Here is a 13,777-nt window from a genome sequence, read left to right on the forward strand (position 1 = left end):
GCCCACTTGATCGTGATGTATAATCTTTTTAATATGTTGCTGGATTCGGTTTGCTAGTATCTTATTTAGGATTTTTGCTTCGTGTTCATGAGAGAGATTGGTCTGTAGTTTTCCTTTGTTGTGTTATCTTTACCAGGTTGTGGTGTCAGAGTAATATTGGCCTCATAAAGTGAATTAGGAACTATGGCCTTCTCTTTGATTGTTTGGAAGAGTTTGAGGAGATTAGGTGTTAAAATTTTGAATGTTTGGTAGAATTCACAGGTGAAGCCATCTGGTACTGGGCTTTTACTTTTTGCTAGGATTTGGTAGATTCTCTCTCTCTCTCTCTCTCTCTCTCTCGCTCTTCTCTCTCTTTCTCTTTAAAAATTATTTCTTTTTATTTTACTTCCTTGAAATGTTTTCTTCAACCTATCTTTTCAAACATCTTCCATGTGGGGCTCTGCCTTACTGGATATTTTTTCCCTCCATCATCCAAATTTTGAAGTCTTTCTTCATTTAAAAAGTCCTAAAAATGATGAAGATTGAAAATTCACCTTACTTGTGAGTAGACATCAACTGAAGTTTTAAATTTCCAAGAAGTTCCTTTATAAAAACTGAGATTAAATGAACAGGTTATAGTTTCCCTATATTTTATGGACTTCAAGTAGTGAACAAAATCTTTTGATAAGATCCCCCACCCTCCCTTGACCCTCACTCCTTACATGTGCAGAACAGTGGGACGGGAAGATGTGATTACCTACCTGCTCCCGCCTGGAACTCCGAACACACACCAGCTTGTAGGCATTGCTGTCCTTGCTCTTCAAGTTGTATATGTGTAAAGCATACTCCAGAGTAGCAGGGAAATAACTTTCCATGACTTTTTGGCCATCATTCTCCCTTTCCTCTTGGGAATTCCAGCCATGAGTCGCTAGGAGCTGGGAACCTATGAGAAGCAGGGGCATGGCCCAAGGCAGAGCCCACCTCCACTGCCGCACAGCAGGACTACAGGCAAGCGGGCACCCATGGCTTTCAGTCTACCTCACTCAGGATCCCGCCAGAGCTTACCTGGGCACTGGTCCAACTTATCTGCTCCAGGACCAGTCCTTCCTCTGGGCCTCCTCTCTGCTATTACACCCTGTTCCTTCCCCCGTGTGACCCTGCCTCTTTCCTCCTAAGCCGTTAAAACTGTCTCCTGTCCAGGAGAGAGGAACGAAGCCTAGGCTGGGTGGGTTGGGAAGGGGTAGCAATGTGAGGAGGGGTCTTCTGTAGCAGAATCTCAGCCACAGGCCTCCCTCAGCACCTTCTCTCCTCAGTGAGGAGAGAAGACTTTACTTAGATGCCTCATAATCAGATGCTGAAATGAGGACACAGCTGCAAGAGGTAGAACTAGAAGGTGATCCTCAAACACGGCAGTAAGGTGAGCGCCAACAAGAAGGAGGGGCAGAGCCAGAAAAAGATGGGTTGCTGAGAGCCAGCTTTGTGGGTGATAGAAGGGAACCTGCACAGAGATGAGGTGTATTATTTAGAAAGGGTCAGAGGGGCCTGAGGTTTGACAGGTATTGGTGTTTCCTTGTTCTACTTGGCTCCTCAGACCCTCTGCGTTCTGGCACAGGCAAAGCTCACTGGCTCCTGGGGACGTTGCCAGACTAGGGAAGTTGGAGCATCAAGCTGGGCTCACTGCATCTCTCTTTGCACAGCTTCTCAGCTCATGGATGTGCTGCCATGTGGTAAGCGTCGGGCCTGGCTGGGTGAGTAAATGCTCTCCCGACAAAGGTGTTTACAGGAGAAATGGCCATGGACACACACTGTGCCTATAATAGCCTTTGTAGGAATTTACCTCTAGAGGAGGGGGAGTGGAGTAAAAGAGAAACAGAGGGAGAATGAACTAAAATGAGCTCCAGGGATGGGGAGCCATGTCCATTATTGATTATTGGTGCCCTCTTGTGGCCACAGTCATCACAGTTCCATGGGCACAATTTCCTGTGTGCAGTCTGTAGAGAAGGGACCTTTACACCCTCCAGCTGGAACAGGAAATTCAGCTATGGAACAACTAAATAACACATTCTTCACAAACAAACTTCAGCTCTGTGACTTGAAATAGGCCTCCGGTATCTGTGTGCAGCTACTTCTGAGCTCTGGAGGGAATCATAATCTCCTGAAGATCTCAGCAGTTCTGAGAAGGCCTAAAAAGTCGGCTTCTTAACCGGAAACCAGAGGGTGATGATGTTTTTGGTCTCTGGACTACGCTTTGAGAAGCACAGTGAGAGCGAGTCCCTAGACTTGGAGGCAGCCAATCATATGGAGAAATCACTCAATTGTAAGGGCATGGGGGTGGGCACTTGGGAAGGGTTTCTGGGGCCACACTGGATCAGAGAAGGGGTGAGAACTCCATGCCCGGTGATAAAGGAAAAGGGTTTCTAGATCCTAGGCAACAGTAGCCAGATGGTGCTTATGGAATGAGAGAAAGCTGCCGCTTTGACTCTGACGGTCTGTCTTCACCGAGGTCTTCAGAGCTGGTGTTCTTCCTAGGAGCGGGAGCTCTCAAACCTGACCCAGGCCTCCCTCTCCTCAGGTTGCCCACATTCAGGAGAGTCTGCTGCATGCTGTCAGATAATGCTCTTCCCTGAGCCCTGGTCTCCCTGTTCCTGGCCAGGCGAGCATTGCTGTCTACCCTCCATGTGACTTTGTGGTTTTCTTTTCAGACAAGGTTCTAGGTTCACAGTTGCATCATCTTCCATCACACAACTCTATCCTGACAGGATGACGTCAGGTTGAAATGTGTTATTTGCAATGAATAAGCAACTTGATATGATCATACGTGAAAAGCAGCGAGATGTTAACAAAACTCTATCCAAACACGTTGTATCTTATGCAAAATTATTATGCTTTTAAAAAAAAGAAAATTGCTCCAGTGTGACTGGAGTTGGAGGACATTATGATAAGTGACATAAGCCCGACATAGGACAAATACTGCATGATTCTATTTTTATGAGGAATCCAAAAGAGTCAAACTCACAGAGAAAGTAGAATGGTGGTTACCAGGGCTGGGGAGGCGGAAATGGGAAGCTGTTGTTCAAAGGGCATAAAGTTATGCATGATGAATAATTTCTGGAGATCTACCGTACAACATCGGGCTTACTATTAAGGATACCATATTGTGCACTTAAACATATGCAAAGTGCGTGGCTTGTGCTCTTACCACACCCCACCACACACACACACACATTAAATTAACAAAAGTAATGGATGTTGGAGGACACTTCTACAGGCGATGAGTGCATGGACTTGATTGTGGCAATGGTTTCATGGCAGATACTAATCTCTAAACTCTGAACTCTTTTGGTGTAGACACTGAATACTTCAATAAAGTGGTTTAACTAAAGCAAAAAAAAAAATAGGTCGCATCTTTTCTCAGGTGGTTTTAATTTCACCAAAACTGTCACTGAAGTGTAAGTAATATGGTTGTTTAGTCTAAGAAGGATTCTGCATGTTTGGGGCTGGGATGGCATTTCAGCAATCATAGGAACATCTTTGTGGGTTTTCGGGGGCAACAGGCCGTAGAGACCTGGGTGACACACCTAGATAGGCTGCAAGCGTGCCCAAAAGAGTTTGGGAAATGACCACAGAGGCCACTATCACTTTTCCATAGGAGGGCCTGAACAACATGGATCTGTCCCGCGAGTGTCAATGTCCTCCTGTCCTAAGGGCCCACATGCATCCAAGGGATTGTCGACACATACTCTTACATGAGGGATGGTTTAGACCTCTGTGGACCTCATCTGTCCTTACCGTGCAGGCAACGAGAGGACGGGAATGGCCGCACAGACCGAATCATGGATGTGTGGACACAGCTGGCTCTTACAAGTGTATCTATACTCTACTCTTGCCAGGTCCCTAGTTGTCTGGGGTGATTTCTCCCTCCCAGATTTAGAGCTAGTTATCACAGTTCCATGGGCACAATTTCAAGACAGGAAGCAAAGGAAGAAGAGTGAATCGGGCCTTAGCCCATCAGAATCCTGAAGACATGGGCACAGACATGGCATATGCCCAGCTCAAGCCAGAAGGTGTGGAGTGCCCAGCTGGATGCCTGCAGCAGCCTGTCTGTCACAGCCCTCTGTCTGGCCATCCCCCAGTCTGGGATCTAAAATGCCTGTTCTTCAAGGACTCATATTCATCTTTCAATGCCCAGACACAGTATCAATGCTTTCCGAAAGCTGCCCTGACTCTCTATGGAAAAACTCTTCTCACTAAACTGAGTCGTGGGTACTTGTTGACCTGTCTGTCTCCTGGGGGAGGCAGGACTCCTGTTTTGCCCACTCTTGTGTCGCTGGCACAAGCACCCTATATGCGTTATATAGGGAGTTCTCAGTAACTGTTCACTGAAATGATTCCCTGGAGCCAAAGGCCTATATTTCGGGAATCATTCCTTTTAACAATCAGAGAATGTCAGCAGTGGCTGGGACTAAACCACCAGCCCTTCTCTGTGGAGCTCAAGAGGAGGAAGAACACCTCTAAGGCTCTAAGGCTCTCACCTGCATGGCTTCCAGACCATTTCCTAAGGGCCCTGCCTCTCCTGCTTGGCACTCCCTTAGGGGCCCTCACCTGAATAACCTGAGATTCCCCAGGTTTTGCATGTGCTGGAAAACTAGAATGTACCCAGAGTACACATGGTCAAAAGAAGAAAACGGGCTCAAAGCACCCCAGAACTCAGGACAGAACACAGTGATCACAGTTGGGTCAAAGGAAACAGTTTAGGAGGGGCCAGGAAACTGCTCTCGACAACCCTCCCCCCTCCATTCTTTCATCCGGAGGGCTCAGTCTTCAGGTGACTTTGAGTTTTGATCATTTAAGGAATCTCATGTCGACTTCCAGCAAATTTAAGTGAAAAAGAAGAGCTACAACAGAATCTAAAAATGGCCAAAGGAAGAATCAAAATATAAACATAAGCACCAACTAGGTAAGGTCTCAATCTCAAATTCCAGAGCAGTTTTCTTCTCCTCCCACCTGTGCAGCGTGCTGAGTAGTGATAGGCTTCTTCCTAAGCCCCCTTAGGAGGATGGCACTCACCTGCCCACCTCATTCCGGGGCAGCCTGTTGCCCCTGCTAGTGGAATCAGAGATGGGGCCTGCTGGGGGAGAGGAAGTGCTACCCTCCAGCCTCTTTGGGACTCACTTTTGGAAACTGTTCTTTTCCTTTCATGTGACCAGAGTGTGCTTTTCATCTCTTTCATCGTTTACATGTAAACAAAGACTTTCCTTAAACTTTGGAATATGATACGATATAATATAATATAATATAATATAATATAATATAATATAATATAATATAATATAATATAATAAAATATAATAAATGCACTGCAGTACAGTACAATACAATATAACATAATATAATAATATATGGTTCACTTTAGAGCCTAGGCACTGTCGTATGGTCTCCACATGCATTCACTCATTGAAGCCTCACAGGGAGAGTCCGCCAAAATGATATATAGTATATTACATTATATGCTTTTAGCATCTTGCATAAATAATATGATACTGTGTTTCTTGCAAACCAATGCTTTGACTCAAATCATATCTGTGAGTGTCACCCACATTGGCACTTGTCGATCTAGGTCCTCCATTCTCACTGCTTTTGTTTTATATGTTAGATCCTTATCCGAACAGACCATAGTTAATGAAATCATTCCCTACTGAGTGACCCCAGGTAACTCTTCTTGTTAACATTAGGCCTTCAGTAGCACCTCACCCTGGTCTCCATGTGCATGTGTGTGAGAAGTCCTCCAGGTTAGGTGCCAGAAGGAACACTGCTGGGGTATGGGATAGTCCCTTCCTTCAGTTTTCTTAGAGTATCGCTGTGCTCATGATCTCTTTCATTTTTCAGACGAAATTAAAGACAGTTCAGTGTGTCAATGCTTTTGTTGAGGGTTTGTGCTTTTTTAGGTTTGACTTTAAAAATTCTTTTCTCTATCCGCCTATATTTTCTTCTAATTATGTCACTTCTTTGCTTTTCCAGCTGGAGTTTGAATGTGTGTACAGTGTGAGGTAGGAATCTAAGGCTGAAGCACTTCACCCATGGAAGCACAGCTGACCTTCCAGCACTGTTTATGGAGCCAGTCATTCTTTACTATCCAATTCGACAAGACGTCTGTCTTATTCCTGTTTCCCAAAACATACTGATTGCTTTTGAGCCCTTCTTCTCTAGTATTAGCAGTTAAAAATGGCATAGGCCAGAGGTAGAAAGGTATCATTTGAAATTGGAAAGAAAAGGGAGTAAAATGCTCGGACACATTCTAGGGCCTGGATATGTGTGTCATGTCCTGGGCTCTGCCTGCTACATGGGGTCACTCCCTACTCACCCCTATCGCTTGGTCACACCCTTTGGTCACTGGGCTGTGGCACCCTGTTCTCTTTACTTAGAATCCAGCTTTGGGGAAGGCGGTCTGGGTTTGACCCAATGTGTTACAAAGCCCTTCCTGGATTAGCCGTTGTTGTGGATGCTGTCGTCAGTATCTCAAACACCAAATTCTGCAAGCTCCACCCCATTCTTTCATCATTTGGAAACACGAGATTTGTTCTTGTATCTTTTCCTAAAGTCTTTTTTGGTTTTATTCTTCAAAGACCTTGTCTTCCTGGCAAGTCGGAGTTACTTTTTGGATGCAGGTAAGGACTTGCCCAGAGGAGTAAGAGGAACTGAGCATATCCATCATGGAGAGGGCTGGGGTACAGAACTGAGAATAAAGGCTGATAGTGAAAAAGCAATATCACCATGGTATTCATTTACAGAAGCTTGAGTTTTCAGATGATTCTTACAGATAATATGTTGAAGTCGATAGAAACCATGGTAGCAGGAAAAGCAAGGGCCGAGTAGGTCTTTGGATTCGGACACATCTGAGTTCAAGTCTCACTTATACTTCTTACTCTTTATAGTATCTGGAGCACATTTTTACTTTATGTGAGCTTCTGTTTCCATAACCATAAAATTAGAATTATTTGATATCTCCCTCAAGGGGTTGTTACAAAATGAATGACATAATTTATGGGAGGCATTGACAGAATGCCTGGCAGAACCGGGCACTCAACAAATGACATTTGTAGTACTCACTCTTCTTGATTATTGGAAAAGCATCCCTCTGTAGTCAACTTTGGTTCTAACAATTCTCACCAGGCAGGTGGCAAATGAGCCACCTGTGTACACTACATCTTCGGAGCTGTGGGACCTAGGGCCGCGAGGGGAAGGCAGAGGAGCAGGTGTTTCTGTGGCTCCACTGCCATCTCTCAGGTTCCCTAGGATGGTGTGGACACAGCTTGGCTTTGAGTTTAGACTTTCAGTCTGATCCATGTTGGGATCAAATCTCAAGAAAACTCATTCTAGGAAATCAGATATGACGGTGTTCTTTTTGAAAGGCACTGACAACCAAATTCATGCTCCTGAGCTTCAAATTCAAAGTGTTAAGAAGCTTGAGTTCAAGTTCTTGCATTCTGACCTTGCAGCTGTGAAACCCTGGCATCATACTTAGCCTTCCCAACCCCCTTTTCCTCTTCTATAGTATGGTCTTGCGTCAAGTCTACAGGAGGGGGCATGTGCAGCAATGCTGTGTGGCCTCTCAAAGCACCACATAACTATGGACAAATAGAATACCACTGTCCCTCGCCTCCATGCTGAAGTCAAAACAGCCTTGAGTTCTGCTTGTCCTCTACTGGGAGCCAGTTTTGTTGCATAATAAAATAAGGCTTAAGTGATCGGTGTAATCATTTGCCGAGGCCTGCCAAACTTTCTAGGCCAACCAATTCTTTTTATTCCACACTGGACCTTTGTCACAAGAACTCTTTCCGGGCAGGCTGTCTGGGATTGTCCTGCCTTACACACTGTACTCACACTGTGCACTGTGTTCTAGTTTTCATTTTGACAGGTTTGGGCAATGTTTGCCTCTGCTCCTTTTAAAAAGGTCTCTTTCAACTTTGCCAATTTGAGAAATGTGTCTCTTTTGCCTTCCTTAACAGTTATCCAGGCATGGACAATGGCTGCTTTGTCCTCAGAATTATGCCATTCGGAGTTCTTTTCGGGTACCCCACAGCAATTCCTGTTGACTCAGCTGAATTTCCACCTTCTCAATTATCACTTGGAGAGCAACCGCAACGTCTAACATTGACATTTATTTTGGTAACATTAAAGTGAACTCATTGCAGAGATAACATGCCCTTTTAGGGGAACAATCCAGTCCATTTTCCACCTCCTTTACTTTTCCAGGCACTTCAGCTGTTCTTGACTAAGCTAAAATCTTTTTTTAAGACGAACCACAATCCACGTGAATTCGGGCTAAAGGATTAGATTTGGAATCTGTTTCTTTAATGTCTGTACATAGTGGTTCAATTTAAGAGATAACCTGTAGCAGTATTAAAATATAAATATCGAAGATTGGAGCGGAGTTATGCCTGCGAGTTTCAATGACCATCTTTCATATCAGCCATCAGACAAATATAGCCTAATATTGACAAATACAGTTATAGTGGTGTAAGCCTGTGGCCCAGAGGAATCATCAGAGAAGACACTGAAAGAATTGGAACATAGCAACCTGCGCCCAAGGACTGGGATAGCACCTGGGTGCAATTGAAGACTGTTGCTCTTCTTTTTAGTTGATCTGTACTTCCTATCATGTGCAGACATTACTCTCACGAAAATAAAATAATGGTTCTCAGCTTTCTTGTACCCCTCTGAATTCAAAGAGAAGTTGTCCGACCTAATAGAGTGATGCAAGTTGAGGGGTTAGGGGCAGGAAGATTGGGCGAGGTGAGGAAGGCCCTCCTCCTTAGGGGGTGCTCCACAACAGGGTACCAAGTGAGGAGCAGGTCAAAAGGAAAGGACAGCTCCTGGAAAACCCACTAAGACATTTGAGGAGTAATTTATGGCACTCATCTTTAGATTTTCCAGTTAAATGTTCCAAAGGAAACCATGGGAATGCATCACGCACTACCACACACTTCAAGAACTTAAGGCCTGAGTCATCACAGTCAAGTTCCAAAGTTGGCTTCAGCGCCCTAACTCTGTGCACCTTGCTCTGTTTCACGACATTCTTCCTCAGAATTTGCACATTATTGCATTTTATAAGATTGTAAGATTGGTTTGGAAAACGGAATTCATAGCAGTGTTTACTCACCTCGGCGCACGCGTGCACACACACACACACACACCCAAACAAACAACTTCTAGCAAACAAAGGACTCCTTAATGAAAACTCAGAGCACTGAATTGAGTCCTGGGACAGGTATGCTTTAGCCCTAGAGCCTTTCCCATTTTACTAGGTCCTTAGATGGTTACTAGAGTTCTGGAGGTGTGACTGATCTCAACGTCTGCTCGTGTCCTGGAGGGGATAGTCAGGAACTATTTGGTCCAATCCTCCTTATGCTACCGGGAGCCCTGTACACCAATTGTGAGGCCTATCTGATAGAGTGAGAACTTCTGCCTTGGGGCCTAGGATCCTGTTTTTTTTAACAAAAGCTCCAGGTGATCCTGAGGCAGATGAGAGGGCACCATTCTTTGAAAAGCACTGAGCAGAAGGTCTCGAGGATCCCCATTAATCCTTTGCTGAATGAATGCACCCCTAGCACAGACTGGACAGCACACCAGTGGGAAGAGAATCTGAAGAGTCTTCCAGGGCTATCCACAGATCACAGCATGTCACTTACCGCACACGTGCGCCCGTGTACTCACACACACACACACACACACACATACACACACTCGTCCATAAGGAGTTTCCTGCCTGCACCCTTTCCCCCCAAATTGTGGTTACCTTTGAGAACTGAAAGGAGCCATTACTGGAAAAGGGCAGCCCTAGTGTCCCTCAGTGTGTTCCCTTAGGATCCCAGCCCAGCAAGACCTGCAGGAAGAGAGCAGGGCCTGCTATGGAAGGTGAGAACAGTCTTTGGAAATTCATGTCTCAAACCCTGCTCTGCCCATCCCAATCTCAGTGATGGATAATGACTTTATCCATTTAGGAAATCTTTTCTGGCATAAAGCGAGACTTCAGTATCTTCAACTACCACAAAGAATATGATAGATACAAAAACATTCTGAAGTGAAAGAAATGCAGCTAAATTTGGAGGACTTTTTTCTTTTTTTCTTTTTTTTTAACTGTGGTAAGATATACATAACATAAAATGTATTATTGTAACCATTTTCAGGTGTACAGTTCAGTGGCATTAAGCACATTCACCTTGCTGTATTACCATCACCAACGTCTATCCTCAGAACTTTTTCATCTTCCCTATCTGTAACCTTGAAACAATAACTTCACTTTCTTCTTCTTCATCCATCTCCTAGCAACCATCATTCTACTTTCTCTCTTTGAGTTTGATTACTCTGGATATCTTATGTAAGTGGAATCATACGGCATTTGTCCTTTTGTGCCTAGCTTATTTTAGCTTAGCATAATGTCTTCAAAGTTTATCCATGTTGTAGTATGTTTCAGAATTTCCTTCATTTCCTTCCTTTTTAAGGAAGGAAATTCATATTCCACCGTATGTATAAACCAATTTTGTTTATCTACTCATCTGTCGATGGACACTGGGGTTGCTTCCACTTTTTCACTGTTGTGAATAATACTGTTATGAAAATAGGTATAAAAATATTTCTTTGACTTTCAACTCTCTGGTCCTTTGGGTATATACGCAGAAATGGAATTTCTGGATCACGGAGGTATTCTGTTTTTTAAGTTTTTAGGAAGTGGCATACTGTTTCCTATAGAGGCGATACCATTTTATACTTCCACCAGCAATGCACATAGATTTCAATTTCTCTACACCCTCACCAACACCTATTATTTTCTGTTTTTGTTTTGTTTTGTTTTGTTTTTTGTTTTGTTTTAAATAATAGATATCCCAATGGGAATGGAGTAGTATGTCTCATTATGGTTTCGATTTGCATTTTCCTAATGATTAGTGATTCTGAGCATCTATTTATAGGATTATGAACCACTTGCATATTTTCTTTGCAGACATATCTATTCATGTTATTTTGACCATTTTTTAAATAGGGTTGCTTGGTTTTTTGTTGTTGAGTTGTAGGAGTTCTTTATACATTCTGAATATTAACCATTTTCGAATACATGATTTGCAAATATTTTCTCTCATTCCATGGGTTGCTTTTTTCCTTATGACAGTGCGTTTTGATGCAAAAAAGTGTCCAATTTGTCTATTTTTTTTCTTTTTTCCTTCGGCTTTCGATATCATATCCAAGAAATCATTGCTAAATCCAGTGATGCTTTCTCCCTATAATTTCTTCTAAAATTTAACAGTTTTAATTCTTATGTTTAGGTCCTAGATCCATTTGGAATTAATTTTTGTATATGGTTTATGGTAAAGATACAACTTTATTCTTTTATATATGGATACCCACTTTTCCCAACACCATTTGTTGAAAAGACTGTCCTTTCCCATTTGAATAGTCTTGGCACTCTTGTCAAAAATCATCTGACCACATACACAAAACTGTATTTCTGGGCACTCTCTTCTGATTAGTTTGTTTATGTCTTTATTTATGCCATGACCATGCTCTTTTAATTACTCTACTTTTGTAGAGTTTTGAAATCAAGAATTGCGAGGTCTCCACTATTAAAATTCTCTCTTTATCTTTGATGTTTGACAATTTAATTATAAGATATCTTGAAAAGAGTCACTTCAGAGTCAACCTTTTGGGGATGTTAGGGGATGAGGACTCTGGCTGTTCATTTCTCTCCCCCAAATTTGGAAAGTTTTCAGCTATTATTTTATTAAGCAAATTTTTTAAATCAATATCTCTCTCTGTATCTCTCTGTCTGTCTCTCTCTCTCTCTCTTTCTCTCTCTCTCTCTATCTCTCTCTCTCTCTCTCTCCCCCTTCAACCCCCTGCCGCCCTTTACTGCTTCTGGGACTTCTATCATGTACATATCACTTGCCTTGATGATGTCTCATAAGTCGCATAATCTTTCTTTACTTTTTTTCACATTTTGTTTTCTTTTCGGTCCTCTCATTGGATAATTTCAAATGTCCTGCTTAGGAGTTCACTAGTTTTCTCTTTTGCTTGATCAAGGTGTGCTATTGAAGCTTCCTATTTAATTTTTCAGTTCAGTCTTTGAATTCTCTAGTTCTAGGGTTTCTGCTTGAGTTTTTTTTTTTAAAAAAAAACTATATTTTTTGTAAAATTTCTCATTTTGGTCAGGTACTATATTCCTGAATTGTTTAATTGTATATCTGTATTTCTTTTCCTCTTTAATACATATTATTTATTTATTTATTTGTTTCTTTGTTTGTTTGTTTGTTTATCTGTTTATAAATAAAGTTTATTGGGGTGTCATGGGTTAATACAATTTTATAATTTTCAGGTATACATTATAATTTGACATCTGTATATTCTATTGTGTTTTTACCACACAAAGTCCAGTGTCCTTCAGCTCTCATATATTTGATATCTTAACCACTTCATCTCCCCCTATCCCTCTACACTGAACCCCCTTTACCCCGTCTACCTCCCCACTTCGTCCTCACCCAACTAGTAACCACTAGTTCATAGTCCTCTGGTAACTACCAGCCTATAGTCCATGTCTATTAGTCTCTCTTTCCCTGCTTATTTGTTACTTTTAGGTTTTATCCCACATATAAGTGATATCATATGATTTTCAACTTTTTCTGTCTGGCTTGTTTAGCTTAGCATGATTACTTTGAGGACTATCTGTGTTGTTGCAAAGGGCAATATTTCATCTCTTCTTATGGCTGAGGAATATTCCATTGTATATATGTACCACAGCCTCTTTAGCCAATCGTCTATGGTAGGACACTTCGGTTGCTTCCATGACATGGCCACTCTGAATAATGCTGCTATGAACATCAGTGTGCAAATATCTTTCGAATATGGGTTTTCACGTCTTTGGGGTAAATACCCAGTAGACAAATTGTTTGATCATACGGTAGATCAATTCTTAGTTTGTTGAGGAACCTCCATACTCTTTTCCATAGTGGCTGTACCAATTTGCAGTCCCACCAGCAGCGTATGAGGGTTCACATGGGTTCACATTACAGCTCTATAGGGTAGCCCCTCTACGATGTCAAGTCCAAGAATCACTCTCCCACTCCCCACCTACATACAGACCCTACACCTCCTGGCCAATGAGAAGCCCAAGAAAAGTTTATTGGTGGAATAAATGAGTTGCGAAAAGAGAACCCAAACTTTTTAGCAAATAGGAGTTAATTAATCCACTTATGTTTGGCAAGGAAATTCTCCAGTACAAGGTGCAGATGGGGTCTTCCCTAGTCTTTGAAATCCTCACCTTACTCTGCGGATCCCTAGAATTCAATCAATTGCTCAGAGGACAAGACAGTTATTTTTTCCCTTTTAAAAGAAGACTTTAGAGTTCAGGAGTTACAAGGGGTTTTTTGGGGGAGTGGGCGGTGCTGGTGGGGATGGGGAGGAGGTGACACCTTCTCTGAGACCAGGGTAAGCACCGGGCTTGGGCACACACTACAGGAAGTCTGGGACTGGTGGGGAGGAGCTGGAATGTGTTAGCTGGTGGAAACCCAGACTGATGAGGAGGGCCAGGATTGGGAGGACAGGCAGGACTCAGGTGAGGAAAGCAGGTAGCGGGGAAGGGAGGGATTTTAACGGGAGGGCCGGGACTGGGAGGGAAGAGCTGGGCGAGAGGGTGGGTAACGGAGAGCTGTGGGGAAGGGCTGGCGGGAGAAGCAGGACCACAGGACAGGAAAGGAATAGGGCCCCAGGGCCTGGGCTGGTCTAAGTGAAGGGGATGGGACGGGGCGGAAGA

The 13,777-nt window shown here is 43.1% G+C and overlaps 1 protein-coding gene across 1 annotated transcript; it reads right to left on the minus strand.

Annotated features, from left to right (window-relative positions):
• Nucleotides 1-360: 360 nt before the first annotated feature.
• LOC120586965 (cystatin-9-like) lies at nt 361-1,123 on the minus strand. The gene is made up of 2 exons (XM_039843510.1): nt 741-1,123; nt 361-505 (listed from the first exon to the last, which is right to left on the minus strand). Exons 1-2 carry the CDS (start codon nt 939-941, stop codon nt 404-406), a joined length of 303 nt encoding a protein of 100 aa, XP_039699444.1. The 5' UTR covers nt 942-1,123; the 3' UTR covers nt 361-403.
• Between the last annotated feature and the right edge of the window lie 12,654 nt (nt 1,124-13,777).

Source organism: Pteropus medius, unplaced genomic scaffold (genome assembly GCF_902729225.1).
Source record: "Pteropus medius unplaced genomic scaffold, Ma_sr-lr_union100, whole genome shotgun sequence".
In the NCBI taxonomy this organism is placed as follows: domain Eukaryota; kingdom Metazoa; phylum Chordata; class Mammalia; order Chiroptera; family Pteropodidae; genus Pteropus; species Pteropus medius.

Excerpts from the sequence above, each read along its gene's own strand:
- LOC120586965 (XM_039843510.1), bottom strand. The coding sequence starts at position 941 with ATGCCCCTGCTTCTCATAGGTTCCCAGCTCCTAGCGACTCATGGCTGG. Across the intron at positions 506-740 it reads GGAGTTCCAGGCGGGAGCAG|GACTTTTTAAATGAAGAAAG; the intron begins GTAGGTAATCAC and ends CATCATTTTTAG.